The 22,722-nt window shown below is 50.7% G+C and overlaps 1 protein-coding gene across 1 annotated transcript in view; it reads left to right on the forward strand.

The window, feature by feature from the left end:
* The first annotated feature begins 22,423 nt into the window (after positions 1-22,423).
* Positions 22,424-22,722, forward strand: part of GRK3 (G protein-coupled receptor kinase 3) — a 100,032-nt gene continuing 99,733 nt past the window's right edge. The window contains exon 1 of the mRNA XM_080941356.1: positions 22,424-22,558. Within this exon, the coding sequence (XP_080797482.1) occupies positions 22,446-22,558 (113 nt within the window). The 5' untranslated portion in view covers positions 22,424-22,445. The remainder of the gene's footprint in view (positions 22,559-22,722) is intronic.

The raw sequence follows: 22,722 nt of genomic DNA on the forward strand, positions 1-22,722 counted from the left end.
GGAGCAGTGGGGGGCCTTGGTGCTCTGAAGTAATTAATTATGCAATCTGGCAGGAAGACTGGCAAGATTTAGAGCAGAGTCAGCGACAGATGGCCCTGGGAGGAAACCAGATCCTCTGGGAGACAGGATCCTGTTGGAGGGAGATGGGTCTTTATGTGTGCTTATGTGTGTGCTGGTGTGTATGTGTGTACCCATGTGCACATGCACGTATGTATGCATGTGTGCCTGTGTATTTGTATATCCTATGCCGGGGGTGGGGTAAAGGCTGTGTGTCTGTGTGAGTGTGTGTGCCCTTGTGTGTGCCTGTGTATGCACATATCTTGCATGTGAGTCTGTGTGTGTGCTGGGGGGGTGTTGTGTGGTTGTGTGCTTGTGTGTTGGGTGGAGAGGCTAAGTACCTGTGTATGTCAGCGTGTGCCCGTGTGCGCATGTGTATGTGTATGCCTGTGTGTGGGAGTCTGTGTGCCTGCTTGGGAGGGTGGGCAGGCTGTGTGCCTATGTGTGAACAGCTGTGGCCCCTCAGTAGTTCCTTCTCACCCTGGGGAATTCTGAATGTCCCATTTCTCAGAGCCTCCCAGCGTGTCTGAGCTGGAGAAGGTGTCAGTTGGGAAAGACAGGGAACTGATAAAACTCTAGACAGGGCGGTCTTGGCACGATGCCTGTGTGAGCTCAGAGCAACTGAGCACTGCTGTAGGAGTTTCTGGATCAGAGGAAGGACCACCCACCCCCAGGTGCCACCATATCCCTGATGTGCTACCAACATCTCAGCACAGTCCTCCTCAACCCTGTCACTCCTCCCAGTCTCCAAAGTCCCTGATGCCTACCCCTAACCAAAGTTGCACCAAGACTTTCTAGAATATTCACCTAGATACCACCAGCCCCCCTCCTCACACCTTCCAGTTGCTTCCTAAAGTTTTCAGGATTTAGGCGAGTTTGTGTGAAGCACATCCAGGACCCCTTACAACCCTGGCCTCAGCCTCACCACCTCCTTCCTTCAGTTGCCCGTAGCACCAAAACAAGAGGGTGTAAACTGGCTTTGACCTGGGGGTGTCACAGTGTATCGACCTGGGGGTGTTACAGTGTATCCTTGACCTGGGGGTGTTACAGTGTATCCTTGACCTGGGGGTGTTACAGTGTATCCTTGACCTGGGGTTGTTACAGTGTATCCTTGACCTGGGGGTGTTACAGAGTATCCTTGACCTGGGGGGTGTTACAGTGTATCCTTGACCTGGGTGTGTTACAGTGTATCCTTGACCTGGGGTAGTTACAGTGTATCCTTGACCTGGGGGTGTCACAGTGTATCCTTGACCTGGGGTTGTTACAGTGTATCCTTGACCTGGGGTTGTTACAGTGTATCCTTGACCTGAATGTGTCACAGTGTATCCTTGACCTGGGTGTGTTACAGTGTATCCTTGACCTGGGGGTGTTACAGTGTATCCTTGACCTGGGGTAGTTACAGTGTATCCTTGACCTGGGGGTGTCACAGTGTATCCTTGACCTGGGGGTGTTACAGTGTGCCTTGACCTGGGTGTGTTACAGTGTATCCTTGATCTGGGGGTGTTGTTACAGTGTATCGCTCCGAGCACCGAGTTGCTGCGCTACAGCAGCGTTCTTTTCCAGGGTGCTCATCTGACTGATGTCCATTGACATTTCCAGGAGGCAAAAGGAGGTGTCTGGGTCAAGTCAGATTCTTATTTCATGAAAACCACGTGGCTCTTCAGCCAGCTGAGCTCTTGTGTCTGTCACTGTGATGTGTGGAGTCTGAAAAGGAAACTGCTTGCTGAGGCTAACGTGCTTTATGCTCTGATCCGCCGGATGCTGTGCTGGTTTAGTTTTATGTAATTTTGACACAAGCTAGAGTCATCTGAAAGGGATGAGCCTCAGTTGAGAGAGACAATGCCTCCGTAAGATCCAACTGTACGGCATTTTCTTAATTAGCAATTGTGGGTGGGTGGGCCTACTATGGGCAGAGCAATCCCTGGGCTGGTAGTCCTGGGTTCTGTAAGAAAGCAGGCTGAGCAAGCCATAAGGAGCAAGCCAGTAAGCAGCACCCCTCTGTGGCCTCTGCATCAGCTCCTACCTCCAGGTTCCTGCCCTATGTGAGTTCCTGTCCTGATTTCCTTTGATGATAAACAGAGATGTGGAAGTGTGAATAAAACAAACCCTTTCCTCCCCAAGTTGCTTTTGGTCATGGTGTCTCATCACAGCCATGTGAACCCCAACAAGAAAGATGTACTTTTTGGAAGGATGAACGATCTGTGTCTTTCTGGAATGTGGGTCCATCTGTGTCATTCTTAGAAGTGGTCAGGCCACCCTGAGTCTCTGCTGGGAGCCATCTGCTCAGCCAACTGTGGGAGCTTCATTAACAGTAGCCAACAACTGGACCCCTAAGTATATTGAGCTCACAGATTTTTTAAAATGTTATTGTTTAAGTGTGTGGGTGTTTTGTCTGTGCACCACATGTGGGCAGCCCCTCAGTGGCCAGCAGAGGGCGTCAGGAACCAGAGTTATAGATGGCTGTGCCTGGGCACTGGGAATTGAACCCTGGTCCTCTAAGAGCAGCCAGTGCTTCTAACTGCTGAATGATCTCTCCAGCCCCACCCCCATTTTCTTACAAGTGTCAGCTCTCTGGTTCTGATGTCATTTTATCTGCTTCACAGGCTCCAAGGAGAGTGTGCCTGATTCTTCAGCCACGTTTCAAAGGCTGTTCCCACCTCCGGTTTCTTGCCTGGACATGCTCCTTTGGAACAGGAGAAAAGAGAAAACCAAGTCCAGGGTCCAGGTTTGACAGCACCACCTCCTTCTCCCAGACCCCCTGCCGCTCTTAGTGTGGTGTGAGGGCTATGCTCTCTTCTGACTCACATTCAGTTTTCTTGCGACAAGAACGTGTTAATTTTATTTCTGTGAGCGTTTTACAAATTCATCTACACTCTGTGGCATTTAAAAGGCCCAAACACAAGCTTAAACTTATCCCTTGCAAATGTCACCGTTTAGGATTTGCCTTCTGACTCCTTCTATGCTCCAGATTCTGAAAACTTTTATATTTTCAGTCTCCAAAGGGACTCTGCCTACACCGCACAGTGAAGCTGGTGACCTTTGCTGATGCTAGTGTCAGTCCGTGCTACGAGGTAACTCCACTAAGAACCAGATTTTTCTCTTGTAAATCTTCCTCCTCAGTCCTCAGGGGATGTCGCTAGACTTGACTCTACCTCCATTCCATGGTGACCACATGACCAAGGTCTGGCCAATGGGATGTGGAACCCACTCTTCATCTCTGATTGAAGAGACATTGATAGAATCCATTGAGATTTGGGGGTGGGGCGGGGTGTGGAGAACCTCAGGGAGCAAAGCATTGTTCCTCCCTCCATGTATGCTGTGGACAGGATGGAAGTGTCACACTCCAGATGTGGTTGCCCTCAGGGGCCCTGGGGTCAGCAGGGGCATCACAGGGGGAAGTAAAAGACCCTCAGGGGCTGCAGAGGCTGTTAGGTAGTGTGACCCCTAGTATCGGGTAAATGGAGCGCAATGTTGTGTACTCGCAGGCTCGCTGTTGGAGAAAAATTCAGTTTGGCCTCAAAGTATTTACAATAAACTCAGAGTCACCTGCAATGTGTTCTTGTCACTTAGAGGGGGAAAAATCAAAGCGATTAACTAGTCTTGGAGTCATTAACCAAGATGGAGCCCAGACTGGAATTTACCTAAATCTCCCTGTGCCTTCTCTTCTCTCTGTCTGTTGTAAGAGTCTGAATATATGGCTGTCTTGTGAATCTGTACCTGTCCCCGTGTCTCTGTGTGTGACTCTGTCTGTTTGTCTGTCCCTCATGTTGGACATCCCTCTGTATTTACCGGACAGCATGGAAATCATTGCATGGGGGAGGGGCGGGGAATGGGCTACTTCACTGAAATCTGCAGCAAGTTTTACAAGGGATTAAGCCACTGGGGCCAATGAATCCCAACTGTCCCGGATAACAAGTACCATTGACAATTAACTGTCAGTTTGACTAAGTATGGGCCCCATAGATTCAAGTGTTTGAATGCTTGGCCCATAGGGTGTGACACTGTTAGGAGGTGTGGCCTTGTTGAAGAAAGTATGTCACTGTGGAGGCGGGCTTTGAGGTCGAGGCCTCATATAAAAACTCAGGCTACACCCAGTGTGAAATGACAGTCTCCTCTTGGCTGCCTTTGGATCAGGATGCAGAGCTCTCAGCTCCTCCAGCACCATGTCTGCCTGCAGGATGCCATGCTTCCCACCACGATGATAACAGACTGAACCTCTGAAACGATAGACAGCTTCAATTAAATGCTTGCCTTTATTTCATTTTTTAAAACATTTTAAAAAAGATTTATTAATTACATATAGGTACCCTGTAGCTGTCATCAGACACACCAGAAGAGGGCATCAGATCCCATTACAGATGGTTGTGAGCCACCATGTGGTTGCTGGGATTTGAACTCAGGACCTCTGGAAGAGCAGCCAGTGCTCTAACCACTGAGCCATCTCTCCAGCCCAATATTTGTCTTTATAAGAGTTGCCTTGGTTATGGTGTCTCTTCACAGCAATGAACCCCTAAGACATCTACTGATACCCAAGCATTCTGTTTAACATTTATAGTGGACATTCAGTTCAGAAGTTTCTTTCAACCTCTATGTCTGGGGCTTTCAGCAAATGCTTATTAGAACTTGTGGGCATTACTCTGGTTCAGGGCATGAAAGAGCACATAGCTTAAGATCACAGCTATGTATTGGCTTAGGTTTGTAAAAATTGATTACATGGGAAATTCTAGGCTGATAAGGTTGGTTGCTGCATTGTTTCCTTAAAGGCAGTTTAAACAGAAAGGCTGAGTCCACAGTAGGACAGCAGTCTTAAGTCTTAAGTGTCCTTAAGGGGGCATATTAACTCAGCTCTGGGGTTCAGCAAAAGTTCCAGCCCCTTAGAAGGTAAGAGATACTTTTATCATAATGTGGCTGGCACAGGAAAACACTGAGAGGCTGAGGCACAGGGGTCAAGGTTCAAGACCAGCAGGTTACAAAGTGAGTCCAAGGCTTTGCTCTAAGACACGGAGGAGTATTCAGTCCAAGTCACCTGTGCCCATTTATAATTTCTTCTTTTATCTTGATTTTTTCTTTTTTAAGGCAGATGCTGAGGCCCTCCATCCCCGGGTCCTATTTCCAGAGCACCTGTGGCTATTCAGTTTGGATTCTAAAGTTTAAATTTGAAGTTAACATTTGCCTCCTGAGGGGGAGGGAGGGAAAGGGGGAGTAGGAGGGGAGGAGGAGGGGGGAGGGAATGGAAGGGGCAGGGGAAACCCCTTCAGCTCAAGTTGTGAATCCTGAACATGGAGGACATTAAAACCATCACGTGGCAGGAGCAAAGGGTTAGCTCACTGGGTAAAGCCCTGGTCCCAAAACATGAGGAGCTAAAGTTTCCAGACCCATGGAAAAGTAGGATGTGACAGGAGAGCCAGGTAGCCTGATCCTGTTTGAACCAAAGCGGAAGATGAAGACTGACCCCACTCCCCACCCCTGAAGTCATCCTCTGACCTTAAGCACCTGCTATGATATGCCCACACTCCTCTCCTGAGCAGACACACTCAGAGTTTTTCTTTATAAGTTGGTGTGTGGCTCTTTGTGCTTTTTGGCTGGTCCATGATCTCTTGAAAATTTGCTAGATGTTGTGTGCAACCTTTCTTCAAAAAAGCAGACCCAGCTCTATTTATGAAACCTGGGGCTTTGCACATGCTAGGCCAATCCTGGGAATGCAGCTAAGAGCACTTGCTGCTCTTCCAGAGGGCCTGAGCTCTGTTCCCAGCACCCACACTGAATGACTCACAATCACCTGCAACTCTAGCTCCAGGGGGTGCCAAGCCCTCTTCTGGCTTCTGAGTTTACTTCATATATGTGCACAAATCACATATACCACACATAACTAAAAATAGAAATAAACTCTCTGAATGAGTAGTGAACGGGAGGGAAATAGAAGTAATCCAAGCACGGTACCGTGACCTGAGTGTAGATCAGACATATCTGTGCTCCTGTCCCAACAGAGTGACCATGGGCAAGTTTCTGTACATCTCTGAGCCTGAACCCCAATCTGTAAAGTACAAATGAGAAATAGCATCTGCATCACAGTGCTCTGAAAACGAAAGTGCAGTATCCCGGAAGATTTGTTTTACGTTCACAAATATTTATTTATTGGGTAATACTGTATGCTGGTGCTATTTAAGTGCTGAAGGTGTGACCGGGGCAAAACAGACATAAAGCCATGTCTTCTGAGTTCAGACATCAGCTGTGTTTATTCAGGAAGTGAGGGCTCAAGGTAAAGGCCTTTGGGTGGCTGCTTGCCCAGGGGACAGCGACAGGGACAGCTAGTGTGGAGCAGGAGGGTGAAGGTGGGGAGGAAAGGGCAGGCAGCACTTGCACAGCCATGGTGTCTGTTTTAGGGATGGTCTTCCTTTGGTGACACCACGTGAGCCACAGGACATCCCTAAGCCCCAAATCTAAAATCCAAAATGTTCTGACCTTTGAAGCTTTCCTGACACACATGAGCTGCTGCACACGGTCGTTTCCACATGCAGCCACGTGATGGGTCAGCACCTAGGTGTACGTCAGCTCCCGAGGCCAGTCTGTCCATTTCAGTACCGGGTTTGCCAGCTGAGTAGCTTGATTTCTTGGCAGCTACCCTTCTGGGTTATTTGTACATTCTAGGTTGTAGCTGGCAGCGTTTCTTTCCTGTCCCCTGGGCTGCCTCTCACCCAGCTGTTTCTTTGCTGGACGGGAACTTTGTAGTCTTACAAAGCATTGACTCTTGTCTCTTTCCTGTCTGAGTCTTTTGCAGAAAGACCCTGTCTGTGTCTATATATCTTGAGGTGGTTTCAGTGTTTTCCCTCTGACAGTTTTAGAGTTCTAGGTCTGACGCCGAGGCCTTTGATTCATTTGGAATTGCCAGCAAATTTGTGAAAATGTTCAACACCACTAGCCGTTGGGGAAATGCAAATTAAGAACACATTGAGAATCCCTCTAGCTCCAGCCAGACCGGCTGTCATCAAGAAAACAAAAGAGAGCAAATGTTGGCGGGGATGTAGAGAGAAGGAAACCCATAGACACTGCTGATGGCTGTGAATTACTGCAGCCACCATGCAAACCAGTACAAAGGTTTCTCAAAAGGCTGAGAACAGAACTTCCCTCAGACCCTGCTACACTGCTTCTCTGTACTCGCTCAAATGACTCTAAATCATAGCCTTGAGATACCTATGAATCGCTGGTGGGCAGCTCAGTCAATTTGATTCAATGTAAAATCACATGGGGCACATCTACATTGGGTAGCCTGTTGGCATGTCTGTGGGGATTATCTTCATTTAATTAACTGGTGTGGGAAGACACAGCCCACTGTGGGCGGCACCATTCCCTAGGCAGGGGATCCTGAATTGTGTATGAGAGGAAGAATGGAGCCGAACTCAAGCAAGGGAGCATGCAAGGAGCCATCTCTTCTCTGCTCTATGGCTGTGACATGTCCAGATGTTTAGAGTGCCTGTCACTGTGGTGTCTATTGCCACCCCTTAGAATATTTTAGGGCTTCACAGAATTTCTAGATCCGTACTTCTCAACCTGTGGGTTGAAACTTCTTTGTTCTTTGGGGGTCAATGCCCATCTCTCAGGGGTCATCTAAGACCATCAGAAAACACGATATCTACACATCAGGACCCATAACGGCAGCAAGATTATAGTTTTGAAGTAGAGAAGCAACAATCCTACAGTTGGGGGGGGGTCACTGCAACACGAGGAACTGCATTGAGGGGTCACAGCGTCAGGAGGGTTGGAGACGACCCACTGCTCAGACATAAGGTTTATCCTGCAAGCATTGTGACAGGAGCCTAGAGGGGACTGTATGGTCTGGTTCCCTTTCCACCACTGTGGTAAAACCCCTGACAGGAACAGCCCGGGGGAAGATAGGCTTCTTCCAGCTCAAAGATTAGGAGATCTCAGTCTGTCTCAGCTGGAGTCTTGGTTTTCTGTGGCAGGAGACTTCAGTGAGCGTGGATCAGGAAGCAGAGACAGAGAGGCTTCATCTAGAGGCTTCAAGTCCTTTCCCAAACTGTGCCATCGGCTAGTGACGGAACACTCAACTCCTGTGCCTTTGGACACATTTCAGATTCAAACTGTAAGAGGGGGGTTAGTTAAGGGTTAGAGGCGGCCAAGTGAGGTGGGATGGAGAGTGTGGGAGCTACTTATGTGGGTGCGTAGAGGGGAGTTGAAAGTTCCAGTTAGGGAAGTGGTTTGAGTAAAGGCAGAGTTGATTAAAAATAAACTAGCGGTCTGTTCAGAGTCGCCGAGGTCGAGGTCGGATGAATAAAAAGTGGATTGGACCAAAGAAATGTGCTTGAAGCAAGATTTTGGATTATGCTTCTTGACGGGCAGACAGCCGTTTCCTAAGCTGGCTCTAAAGGCCATCGACTCGGTAACTATCTAGGAAGCTGTTTTGAGTGGTCACACGAAGGGACGAACTGACAATAAGCCAGGCTGGTCTGCTGTCAGTTGGGAAGGATGCTGAGGGGTGTGGAGGCAGGAAGGAGGGAGCTGGAGGCGGGGCTTCTGCGGTTGGTCCGAGTCAATGAACCAGGGAGGTGATGGGGAAATGACCAGAATGGAGCCAGGCCCTCTGCTGGGGCCTTGCTCGCTCGCAGGAGCAGTGGCAACCGGATGCTGGGTCTGTGCACCCTGGAAGCGGGCGGCAGACAGGACTCGGTGGAAACGATCACAGTCATTCCAAAAGCTTCAGGGAAAGAGATACCAACTGGCCTGAAGAGTTTCCGAAGAGCGATCTTGCCTCCTGGAAGCTCTGCGCTAGCAGGAAAACCTTGGCATTGATTTCACCGGTCATCGGGAGAGCGAGTCTGCATTCAGGCTTCGCCGCGGGCTGTGATGTGGAGGACCGGCGCGCAGGCTCGGGCAGGGGAACAAAAATGCCTACTGCCGGGGAAAATCGCAACACTGTGGAGAGAAACGCCGCGCTCATTGGCAGTCGGGGTGATCCTGGCCTCAGTGCTCGGGGGTGACAGGTGAGGCAGTCTGTGGTGGGAAGGGCGTGGAAACACTCGGATGCGGGCAGCAGCTGGCTTTGTGGCTGCGCGTCGAGGTCTGCCTTAGAACTGTGGGAGTATAAAATGCAAGATCCAAATGGACACTTGGAAACTTAGCACCCCCTAAATGACTCTGATAGCGCACCCTCAGGGAGAGACACCCCAAGGACAGAGCCAAGTAAAACACAAACCTGAACTTGTTTTCTAACGCTTAGACAGTTCTGGGCTGGGAAGATGGAGGCATGTGTAAAGGGTTTACCATGTAGGCACGAGGGGCTGAGTTTGTGACCCCAGCACCTATGAGAAAGCCAGGCATGGTGGCACTTGTCTGTACTCCAGAGGTGGAAGATGGAGACAAGAGGATCATGGGGGACTTGCTGGCTGAATTAGTGAGCTACCTTGTCTCAAGAAATAAGGGGCAAGTGATAAAGGAGGGCACCTGAGGTACCTCCATACACATGTGGGCACATTCTACACACTCACAAATTTGTACACACACATACATGCACATGCATACATGCTCACACACATGCATAAGCACACACACTCATGAGCATGCATATGTGTGTGTGTTCACACACAAGATGCACACACACGTACACCCACATGCACACACACAGACAGATACACACATGGAAACACACTCATACACATGCATATGTGTGCATGCTCACACACAAGATACATACTTGTATACACACTCATGCTATATGTATATGTGTGTGCTCTCACACACATGAAGGCACACCTGATGCACACTCACAAATGCATGTATCTCTCAAACACACGCAACTTATATTTCTAGGCTCAGCATTGTGAATTTATATGGTCAACTCAACCTGTTCTGTTCTGTAAGAATTTCTCGCTGAGAGGAGGTAGTAATCCTTGAAGATGCAGCTGATTTCAGGATGGGGCAGGAAATGTGCGGATGACTTGGGTGCTCCACTGTATCAGAATCAAGGAAGCAGCCTTTCCGTGGCTTTCTGGAAAGTTCTCAGGTCCAACGTCAGCAAATCAAGAAGAATGTCTGTAGGGATCAGAGACTCAATGGCTTACAGCTTAAACCCGGAAGGCTCAAGTTTAAATCCTCGGGATTCACATGACACCAGGTCCAATACTCTGGTGCCCCCATGAGGTCGGTCATACGGAAAGAAGAATCTCTCAGGATCCTCTTGGCCAGATGCTTGGTCTACACAGCACAGCCGCCTTGGTGGAAGGAAGAGTAGTTTGTCAGAACGACACACAAGGGAGACGTGTGAGATCCTCCTGCCTCTGCCTCCTGAGTGCTGGGATTAAACATGTTTGTTTTCATGTCTGTGTTGATTTTAGTATTTTAATCAGCTTTTATGTTGGGCCAAAATTGTGATTTCAGACAAACAATTGTAATTGTTTGGTTAAATCCTCCCAGAGTCCACGTGACCAGGGCTTGATCACCAGTGTGGCACCGTTGGAAGTGGAAACCTCATAGGGGAAGATATTGTCTCCAAAACTGAGGGCCCAAACCCTTCCATTGAGTAAGTCTATGATCTTAGGTACTTGTAGCAGCAACAGGGAGCTGTGAGCTTAGCTGCATATGGCCTTGTCTGTGTGTGCCTTCTCAGATCTCCTCGGCTGGTGTTTGACTTCCTTTCTCTGTTTAAGGGTCCCACACAAGTGGCCACATCCATAGACACCCATGGTTGGGACAATTCCTCAGACAGTCTTTGGTTTTGATGACCTTGACATTTTTTTTGTCATTTTTCTTGGGATAGGATCTCATTATAGCCAGATTGACTTGGATTCAGGATCCTTCTGCCTCAGCCTCCCAAGCGTGGGAGTTGCAGGTACCCAGCTCCCTTGACAACAGTTTTGAGAACTATATTGTGGTGTTAAGTGAACAAGATTTGGATTCTCACCACTGCTGGTGTGCTGCGTCTAAGGATCTCCCTGGTGGTGAACATATTCCTGTGACTTAAGTGTCTTTTAAGTGTTGGAGTGATATAGTTGTGAAACACACACATCATATACATATACACATACACATACACATACATTCACATATGCATGCATAAGGGTGTTTTGTCTGTTTGTATCTGTGCACAACATGTGTGCTCAGTGCCCGTGGAGGCCCAAAGAGGGCACCAGATCCCTTGGAGCTTGAGTTACAGATAGTGTAAGTGTCCATGTGGGTGTCAGGAAACAAACCCAGGTCTTATGCAAAAGCAGACAGCGCTCTTAGCTACAAGCCCCCTCTGCAGCCCCCGAAAGGCTGATTTTGGACCAGTAGTCTGAGGGTCTGCTTCAGATGTCCCCCCTCCCTGCTAATTTTCGGGTCTCCTCAGACTGAGCCCAAGCAACCCCACCCCCATCCCGACCCTGCCCCTTACCTTGCCCTTGACAGACAGCTCGTCAGAATGACAGGAGCCGTAGCTAATGCCCGGCTGAAACAAAGGAAAACACTGCACACCAAAACGACAGAAAAACAGATGACTTTCAGCGACTATTTTTAGTTCTAAGATTTATGAGGCTTAACAAGACTCTGGCATTAAAGGTGCTCACAGGAGTCTAGGCATAGAAATGTCACTTAGGGGACGGTGTCTACTCCATCAAACAAACACAGACCTTGTTCACACCAGGGCTCCCAATCTCGGCCAGCACCGCTCTTCACAGGTTGATAGGTCGACCCGCCCCGTCCTCTCCAACTCGAGCAGCCGCAGCCACTATCCCTCCTAATTCACTGAATGCCCAGTCCTCAGAAACTGTTCCTGACCCAGGACCTTTTTGCCTAAAGCTGTGGTTCTCAACCTTCCTAACGCTGTGACCCTTTAACACAGTTCCACATGTTGTGGTGACCCCAACCACAAAATAACTCTCGTTGCTAACTTATAACTGTAATGTTGTTACTGTTACGACTCACAATGTAAATAATTGTGTTTCCCGATGGTCTAGGCGAGCCCTGGGAAGGGGTCATTTGAACACCAGAGAAGTCGAGACCCACAGGTTGAGACTTCTGTTCTCCCAGGTATGGGCCTCTCCTCAGAGAGACCGCCTGCACGTCTGAAATCCCGGCTGTTTCCTCACAGAGCCTTTTGCACATGGCAGGTGACGCGTTTGCTCAGCTTGTCACTCCATCATCTTCCGAGCCTCTTCTGGGGCAGCATCTTTGTCTGTTCCGTGTCCCCAGAGTCCCCAGAGTCCCCAGTATCTGGCCTAGACATAGAACTAGGTGGAAATAAAAAAAGGCAAGACCTGAACTTTTGGGCTGCAAGGGTGCCCACTGTGGGTGGGGACAGAGAAACCCACTCAGGCTGCTGACTGCCATTCACACACCTCCCCAAGTGTTGGAGGGAGCCCCTCTTTTGTTTTTTTGTTTCGTTTTGTTTCTTTTTAGAAATTCATGTGTGTGTACATGCTTATGCACATATGTGTGCTGCCAGGGCTCAACTTTGGACTTTGCTTCTTTTGTGCCACTCACTAGCTTCCCCAAAGGACAAGCCCTTTCACCGGGAGACCCCAAGCTCACCTAATAGTCGAGAGCTGACTGGCAAGCTAGCGCTAGGGATCTACTTGTCTCTGCCTCCCGGGATTACAGGAGCATGTCACCACGCCTGGCTCTCCACGTTGGTTCTGGGTATCACTGTTGACCCTTAGGCTTGCCTCTTGAGCATGCTGCTGACTAGCTGACTCCCCAGCCTCAGATCAAGCCTCCTGAAACAGCTGCTGTCACTGAACACAAAGAACACGGGAGGAGGTCAAAGGATGGAGCTCCGGGCAGCTGTGTCTCTAACTCAGCCTGCAGGCAAGTCCTTCCTTCCTGAGGTTCCTCGGTCCCTTCTTTTTCTGGTCATGAGGGATTTGATTGCATGGTTACATTTTATCTGGTTGCTGTTCCTATCTTGTGAATCTCTGAGGACATTCTCAACCAGGTTGGGGAGACTCTCGTGGCAAAGAAAAGAGAATTGAGCCCCTGGGTGCAGAGAATTTGTCCTCACACCAGTGAAAATCCGAGGCCCAGGATCCAGTAGACCACAGCAACCACACGCACCTGGGAGTGGATTCTTGCCCAACGCCTCCCATAACTTCAGAGCCCTAAACGACCCTAGATCGCACCCTTGTGAGACCCTGGGAAGTGGACCCTGCAGAACCCTACCTAAACTCCTGACTCAGAGACTGGGAACTGGGCACAATCAGTGTGTTCTGCATGATCCGATAGCAAACACACCAGGAGCCAAGTGGCTCAGGAAGGTAAGATCTCTGGAAACTCCCCAGTTGAGGTCAGGATGGGACCTCTGGGAACTGGTGGACAGCAGAGGGGTCTCTGAGAGAGCAGCCACCTCTAACATCCGTGTTGCAGACCCCCATCTTAGGAAGCCACTTTCTCACTTGCTTGTTGGGTGCTGAATGGGATCGGGGCAGCAGCCCTGGCTCCTGCTCCCAAGTGGGTGACTGATTATTTGGGTGGCAATCTTTCTAGGACAAGCTCAGCTGGGAAAGTCCTGACCATGTGCTCTGTGCCCGCACGGCTGTAAGAGGGCTGATGAGGCCACAGGAACGGGCAGGCAAGGCGAGAGGCCAGGGCCTCTGACCTCCCTTCCTTCACAAGTGACCTGGAGAACTTTGGCCCTGGGCCAGTCAGCTCAGTGGCTGGTTTGCATGGGGCTGTATTTTGCATGGTACACACGTGTCCCGTGCTTCCGCTGAAAGGAGGCAGAGCTGACTTGTCTCTCCTTCCAAGGGCTCCTTGCCGGGTGGAATTGCTCTCCCAGGATCTGCTGGGCCTGCTCGCTGCTTGTTTGTTTAGAGAAACGAAGGGCTGGGTGGACACAGCTCTCGTTTGTTTCTGGGTTCTCTTTAAAGCAGTTTAAGGGAAGAGCCCTGGAAAGGTCGGCCCCACCCACTGCTCTCTGGCCTCAGTTGGGACTGTGTTAAAGGGCCAGAAGATGTTTGTGGAGGAGCGGCCAGCTCTTCTCACTAGGGGATGAGATGGCGTCACGTTCCTTCCAACAATCTCTGGCTCCTTCTTGCGTCCTTGAAGGCCTCCAGGTCTCACCTCCTCCCTGTTCCTGTTCACACCCTGGTTCCCCCACTCGGACAGGGTCTCAGACCATTTCCCTGAATCCTTTATTTCATTTTGTCTTTTGGGAGAGGGTCTCCTATAGCCTATATTGGCTTCAAATATATTTTATAGCCCAAAAGACCTTTAACTTTGTGTCCTTTCACCTCTACAACCGAATGCTGAGATTATGGGTGTGTGCTGTTGTGCCTGGTTTAGAAGATGCTGCGGATCGAACCCAGGGCTTTATGTACTGAGATGCATCAAGGTAGGCTCGCTACCCACTGAGCTACTTCAACCCTTCCCTTCATCTTTCAGCTTAAGTGCCATCTCCCCAAAGAAGACCCCTCCCCCACACCCACACACTCATACTCTGAATGTTCTTTACTATAGAACCTTGTGCCCTTTGACCGTGCAACACCCTTTAGTCAAACAATCAATCGCCATGGATGTTCTGTCTAGAAGAATATTATTTCACAAAGCTGGGGGTGGGGGTGGGAGTGGAGAGAGGGTGGGGGCGGGGCTATGCTCCATGCACAATAGTCCTGAGGATATTTCCCTAAATAAATGGCAGCCAGGGCACAGGGATTTGTGAATGAATGGATGGATGGCAGTTGGTGGAGTTCTCACTTGCCCTTTGAGGGGCTCAGTGGGAGATGATGTAATGACCATGTGAGTCCCTGGCTTTCTGGTGACCTGACAGTGACTCTGTGGCTTGTGGTAGGTCTGCCAAAGGTCATGAGAACGGTGAATTGGATGATGAGGTTGTCTGTAGGCAAGGCAGGAGGGATGGAAGGAAGGCTTCAGCTGGAGCAGTTCCAAACCCTAGCTAGGTCTGGAACACATCAGATCTGCCCGGTGAGGAGGCAGTTCTTTGGAAGTGAGGGCGCCACAGTGGAGACCCACGGGTTCCGGGAATCTCGAATGTTGACCATTCCACAGGTGATTATGTGCAAGGGTCCTTTGGTAAGTCCAATGGCCTGACCTTACTGAGTCCACCATCCCAGCAGCATCCCACCTCTCTCTGCCCCCTACCTGATCCTCACAGTAGCCCTGTGGGACTCTGTTTTGAGACTGGCTCTAGCTAAGTAGCCCAGGCTTGCCTCAAACTGAAACTCCTGCACTGGCCCCTGGAGTGCATATGCCATCACACCCAGGAAAACAGGATCAAGGGGAACACGAGGAGAGAAGGAGAAGTGTCCATGGGGCTGGGAGAGCAAGGGAGGATGGAAGGCCCAGAGGAAGGACGAGAGCAGAAGGGGAGGGGGGAAGGGTTAGGACGAGCACAGTCTAGAGCTCCTAACACATCTGCAAAGGCTGCCTCCAAATGGCCTCTCTCTGAGGAATGCCAGCATGCACACACACAGGCACACATGTGCACACAGACACACAGATACACACACACAGATGCACACACAGATTCAGACACAGACAGACACATAGATGCACACACACAGATGCACACACAGACACACATGTGCACTCAGACACACAGATGGACACACACAAGTGCACACAGACAGACATGGCTGGCAGGTAGACACACACACATGCACACAGATAGACACACACAGATACATCCACACAGAAAGGCATATAGGTACACATGTGCACACACATTCATACACACATGTGCACAAACATGGCAGGCAGTCAAGCACACACAGACACACACACAGACACACACATATACACACACAATGCACACAGACAGACATGCCACGCAGGCAGGCACACACACTCACACACAGGCCACAGCAGAGACCTGCACCGTGAGAAGCCCAACAGGAGACCTTGAAAGACAGACTTCCAGGATGGAAGATGGACTCAAGTCTCATGCTGCCATTGGCTGGGCTGGTGAGATGGGGTTGGGGAGTGGGTTGCAGGCTGACAGCTTAGTTCTGAGAAATACCTGTCAGGGGCAGCTGAAGGGAGGAGGGGCTTATTCCACCTCTTCCTTCTGCCAAGAGCAGAGCTCAGTCAGGTGCTCCACCTTCTCTTCCGTCCCTCAGGTCCTCCTGATTCTGGGCCCAGCGGATTTGGCTTTTATTTCAGTCCCTTTCCACCCAGATTCCTGTTCCAGGTTCTGAGGGGTCCAGGGCTGTCCACACTTCCTGTGAAGGGATTTCAAGTCTCTGTTTAGAGGGCAGAGTGAGTCCCTGCTAATTGCTGACCAGAGATAGGAACCCATTGCCTCCCCATGGTGGGTGGGGCGGAGCCAGAACTGTGGCACCCAGTTGACTGGTGCTTATTAGAGAGTAATGCAGACATCTCTGAAGACCATGCCTAGCAGGCTGAGGTCTGAGGGCTGTTTTAGGATTGGTATTGGTCTCATTTCTTGAGGGACAGGCACATGAGTCTTCAAAAGGAAAGTGGACAGGAAGGAAGGGCCAGAGGCCAGCCTCTCACGTGGTCCCATGGGAAGGTTCAGACCACCTCTTACCTAGCAGCAGGATTCTGGTCACACCACCAGCTTTCCCCACATACTTCTGCCCAAGTCTCGCTGCCTGGTGTATACACTGCTCCTTCGTCCACTCCTGTCCTGGGTGGATTCCAGTGTGGACGCTGGTTCTCTACGTACCCAGGGTCAGCATACCCCCAATTTCAATCTAGCCATGCTGGCACGGGAAAGACCCAGCATTGATGTTCATCTTAGCCAACAAAAGCTAGTACAGAATTCTGGAACGTTCTGTGGCAGTATCATCTCTGGGGGTTCTTGGACACAGAATGCTTTCTTTCTCTCGCTCCCCTTCTGAGTCTTCCAGTGGGTGAAGGATTCCACTCACTCTTTGCAGAGTAGAAGCTCCCGGATCCATGTAAGCTGGGGAAGAGCATGGCAGGGTTCAGCTGGGGCAGTAAGCTGGGGAAGAGCTTGACAGGGCTCAGCTGGGGCCTGACACTCAGTCATTTAAGTTTTAAGTAGGATTTTTCTACATCTGCAATGCTGGACATTAAGCCCATGGCCTTGGGGTTTGCTTCTGAGCTCCAGGACTTGGTCACCTCATAGTCTTCATACCGAAAGCTGCATCTCTGAAGCAACAGTTCATCCTCGTCAGCATCTGTGTAGGCAATGTAGTGGCTCAGACACTGGGGGCAACAATAGATGTGTTTGGCAGAGACCTGCTGACGGAGAGAGCTGGCCTCCCTCGTGGAGCAGTGATAGCGAGAAGGAGCCTGAGTTTAGGATCTCCTGGAGCTGGGGTCACCTGTGGCTGGGAGCTCTGTGGAGTCAGTGCTCTGGGAACTGAACTCAGGCCTTCTGGAGGGGCAGGAGCTGTTCTCATCGGGTGAGCCAACTAACTCTCCAGCCCTACAGAGGCTTTCTTTCCTTTTTATTGTTCTTTTGGTCTCTTTCTCTCTGTTTCTCTGTCTCTCTGTCTCTGTATCTCTCTCTCTCTCTCTCTCTCTCTCTCTCTCTCTCTCTCTCTCTCTCTCTGTGCGCACACACATCTTGGTAGGGTTTTACTGCTGTGAACAGATACCATGACCAAAGCAACTCTTAGAAGGACAACATTTAATTGGGGCTGGCTTACAGGTTCAGAGGTTCAGTCCATTATCATCAAGGTGGGAACACGGCAGCATCCAGGCAGGCATGGTGCTGGAGGAGCTGAGAGTTCTACATCTTCATCTGAAGGAAGCCAGAAGACTGGCTCCCACGTGGTTAGGAGAAGGGTCTCATTGCCCACCCCACACTTTCTCCAACAAGACCACACCTCCTAACAGTGCCACTCCCTGAGCCAAGCATAATCAAGCCACCACAGTGTGTGTGTGTGTGTGTGTGTGTGTGTGTGGTGTGTGTATGTACGTGTGCACTCACACTTGTGTGCAGGTTGGTTGTTGACATTAGTGGTTCCTTTGTCACTTTCTACCTTATATTTTGAGAAAAAAAAATAGCTGTACCTGGAGTTCAACCATGGGCTTTGTTATATCTACCAACCCTGTGTCTGCCTGTCCCCACCTCCCAGGGCTGTGATTAACAACAGGTACTACCGTGTGTGGCATTTTACATGAGCCTTGGGCATCTAAATTCTGGTCCTTGTATGACAAAGCACCTCATTTGCCAAGCTGCCTCCTCAGCCCCGTGCTCTGTGTTTTAAAACGAAGCATTTCTATGTGGTCCAGTCTGGCCTCATACTCACTGAGTAACCCAGGCTGCTCCCAACCCTGTCTCCCATCCTCCTCCCTCACATTCCTAGAGCTAGAGTTACAGGTGTGGGCCTCATGTCTGTGGCTGCAACCCAAACTATCCAGCAGGCATCAGTGGGAACAGTGTGTGAGTGTGGGTATGTGTGTGAATGTGTACATGGCATGTATGAATGAATGTGTACATGTGTGCATGTGTGTGTGCATTTTGTGTGATATGTGTGTATATGGTATGTGTGTTGTGGGAAGGAGTATGTATGTGTGTAGGTGTGTGTGCATTGTGTGTGTGTGAATGTGTGTATGGTATGTGTATGTGTGTGCATGTGTGTGCACTCTGTGTGATATGTGTGTACATGTTGTGTGGGGGTATGAGTGTGCATGTGTGTGTGTGTGAGAGAATTTGTGCATGTGTGTGGTATGTGTGTGGAGGGTTTGGGGGACATATCTACTGATTTCAAACTCTTCCAATCTGGGTAGATTTCAGTCTGTGATGATCTTCTCATTCGGTGGCACTCCCTTCAGGATTCAACACCCAGAGATTGCACGCTCAGTCCTGATGAGCTCGGCAAGCTCGGAACAAGAAAGGAAACCAGCCAGCTTTCTCCTTAGCTTCATTCCTCAGAGGCTGTTATTAAAATATACTCTGGTGGGCCAAAAGTATGTTTTCACATTCATTAACCCCCCCCATGTGTGTGTGTGTGTGTGTGTGTGTGTGAGAGAGAGAGAGAGAGAGAGAGAGAGAGAGAGAGAGAGAGAGAGAGAGAGAGAGAGAGAGAGAGCACATGGACAGGTCAGAGGGCTTCTTGCTGGAGGCCGTTATCCATTTCTACCAGGAGGCTTTCAGCCATGGAACGTTACCCACGGAGAGTTCTTGCCATCCTGAGAGTTGTGCCCTGAATGTGCAGTCTCGGCCACATCTTCCCTAATGATGCGACGTGGTGATGGTGGTGGGGGAGCACACTGTACACCATGTGGGAACCCTGGAGTTCTGTCAATTCTCAGAAGCAGCTTGTGTTCTGAGCACTTCGGTCCTCTGGGGGTGGAGGGGGCGGGGCCAGGATGGTTTGCCAGCGTGTCCTGCCCACCGAGCACACATGTGGGTGGTGATTTGTTTTCTGCATCTTTCTAGAGACTGCAGGCTGGTAAGGATGCTGTCTAGTGACAGGAGTCTGAGGCTCTGTTATGACAACCGTGTCAGTGTCATTCATCCCATTTTCCGTGAACGTGACAAACTGCATCACACTGAAAGACTCCAGCCGTGAGAGTGGGGCCGGAGCCAGCAGAGGGCAGCCAGAGTGGGCTGCCCACGACCACGTCCAGAAGCAGTACCTGGGGATGGGGGTCAGCTGACCTACATGGTGAGGTCAGAAACGTGGACATGTTTTGGACATGCTGTTCCCTCTGTTAGAAAAGCAATCGACTATGTTTATAAACGGACATCACTGTTGCCATTTTTGGTTCCTAGAGATGCCCCAGGGAGAAGTTATTTTTGGTAAGGGGGTCTTCCTGCTTGAGTGTGTAACTGACTCGCTGGTTTGGAATCTTCTCCAGCACAGGCCAAGTGAGAGTAGAGCAAGGAGGTGATCCTGGCAGAGGATCTGCTCGGCGTCAGGCAAGGTGCCTGCCTGTGTGAGCGTGTCCATTGTGTGCAAACCTGTGTGTGTATGTGTCTGTGTAGTGTGTGTATGCATGTGTCTTTTTTGTGTGTGTGTGCATTGTGTCTGTCTGTGTGTGCATGTACATATGCCTGTGTGTGCATGTATGTGTACATTGTGTGTATGCATTGTGTGGGTGCCTGTGTGTGCATGTGTGTTAATTGTGTGTACATGTATGTGGGTGCTCAGGTGGGCAGGCCACATGATAAACTTTGGTGTTGTTCCGAATTTGGGCTTGTTAACAAAGTCACATTTATTTATTGTGTGATACCCATGGTTGCGGAGGTCGGAGCACCTTCCAGGTGTTAGTTCTCCCCTGTCACCCAGGGGCTCTCAGGGACTGAGCTCCATGCTTGTGGAAAGCATCCTCACTTGGTAAGTACTTTGTCGGTCTCCTGATGGTCTGGAACTGAGTTCAGCCAGGCTAGCTAGCTGCTGAGCCCGGGGCTCTCCCTGTCTTGTCTTCCGGTACTAGGATTCCACGCATGTGCCCCACACACTCTATATGGGGGTTCTGACGGTTGAACTCAGTTCCTCATTTTTGTGTGGCCGGCACTTCCCAGCCAAAGGTACATTTCTAGATGCTGCCCTCCCCCTCTGTTGACTCAAAAGAACTGGTCTCATCACTCATGAGGACAGAGCCACAGAGAGCTGAGACCCTGCCTCTGAGCCTTTCAGCATGAGGACAGAGCCACAGAGAGCTGAGACCCTGCCTCTGAGTCTTTCAGCATGAGGACAGAGCCACAGAGAGCTGAGACCCTGCCTCTGAGTCTTTCAGCATGAGGACAGCCACAGAGAGCTGAGACCCCGCCTCTGAGTCTTTCAGCATGAGGACAGCCACAGAGAGCTGAGACCCTGCCTCTGAGCCTTTCAGCATGAGGACAGAGCCACAGAGAGCTGAGACCCCGCCTCTGAGTCTTTCAGCATTTAGCATAGACCAAAGCTTTCAGTGCAGGTGTCTTCTCTTCATAACTTGGAAAAAGAACATAAGACAAAAAAACTATCTTACCAGGTCACAAAGAACCCCCAAAAAATGGGGGAGACAGGAGGGTAGTTTGTCATCTGAAAATCCCAGATGACTTAAAAAAAAAAAAAAGAAAGAAAAGAAAGAAAAGAAACAAACCCAGTACTTTGGAAAAATGATATTGGTCCAGACATAAAGAAGCAGCGTGCTCTTGGGGAACTTGCCCCTCCCTCTGCATTGGGTGGACATCTGTGTTCCCATTTTGGGGTGAGAAAGTAGTGGTAAATGCAGTTGGAGGCTGGGCTGGGGCCTGTCTGCGCCCCACTCTGCAGAGGGCACTATTGGGGTGAAGTTGGCCATCTGTGGCAGACCCAACACCTTCCCAGGATGTTCCCACCTCTTCCCACCTAGTCCTTTTCTAGTCCTTCCAAATACTGTGCCTTGGGGATGGAGAAACTTCTCGTAAAACTGGTCCCCCGAGAAACAGAACAGACAGAAAACAAAAGCTAATGGCAAACCCAAGCCGCTTCTGCTGGGACGGCAGGAGAGCCAACCAAAATGTGGCTATAACCCCCTCAGTTATGGACAGAAGTTTGCTCCAGCCCTGGCCTATCTAGAACCCTTCAAGCTTAGGATGTCTCCAGGTTTCCTGGTCCCTTAAGAGGTGCCACAGGGGTTTTGAACGTGGACCTGTGTGGCCGGCTACAGAGAAATGGAATAGTTACCCAGGCAGGGTTGGGGGTAGTGCAAAGGTCACCATGACAGACCCAGGCCCCTGGAAATTCCCTCCTGCCCAGAATGGAGCCTCAGCCCTTCCACTTCCCTGAAAACCCAAGAGGCTCTGTACTCTCATGGGGGACACTTCCTCTTGTGGTTCTTGAGTTGGTACCGAGCCTGCAGGAGCCAGGATGCCCTAAGCTCCCCACTGGACATACACCCAGAGACCTTTCACCTGAGTGCCAGCAAGCTATGACCTTGAACCTAAAGTGCTTCTATCAGCTGGGTCCCCAGGGACAGCTCTGCTTTAGGGCGTGACTCTCACCCCACTTCACCCTGCAGGGCAGGGACCAAGCAACTTTCTTCACTATGCTGGTGTCTCTTGGCTTGGTTCACAGAGGGAGGTTCAGGGTGGAGCTAATGGCCGGAGACACCCCTTGAGGTGGTTCTGACCTCTATTAGGCAATCACCCGAAAGAGCAGGTGGGACCACTCCAGGGTACTTCCTGGGGTGTCCCCTCCAGGACAGTGTGCTATTGGAGACCTCCTGGAATGTCCCCTCAGTACTGGGCATCTGAACTGTACTTAGGAAGCGAAGAGTGAGGAAGAGAGGAAAAAGAGAAGAGGAGAGGAGAAGGGAGAGGGAGAGGAGGAGGGAGAAGAGGAGGGAAAGGAGGAGGGAGAGGAAGTCCCTGGTGGCTGAGAGGCTGGGTCAGGAGCGCGTGGCCGCGGACGGTTGGGGGCGCGCCGGGCTGGGGCGCGGATCCGCGGAAGGGGCGGTGCGTCGGGGTCCGCGTCGGGGTCGCGCGTCCGGCGCGCCGTGGCCCCGTCGGGGCGGCGGGGAGCTGCGGAGCCGCCATGGCGGACCTGGAGGCCGTGCTGGCCGACGTCAGCTACCTGATGGCCATGGAGAAGAGCAAGGCGGCGCCGGCCGCGCGCGCCAGCAAGAAGGTCGTCCTGCCGGAGCCCAGGTACGGCTCCGGCCCTCTCCGCCCTCTCCAGTCCCCTTCGGTCCTTTCCCGCCCTCTCCAGTTCCTTCTAGACCTCTCCCTGGTCCTCTCCCCACCTCCAGCTTCCTCCAGTCCCCTTCTGTCCCCTCTGATCCTCTCCTTCTCTGGTCCCCCGGCACCCCCCC

Source organism: Micromys minutus (assembly GCF_963924665.1).
Source record: "Micromys minutus genome assembly, chromosome: 29".
NCBI lineage: Eukaryota > Metazoa > Chordata > Mammalia > Rodentia > Muridae > Micromys > Micromys minutus.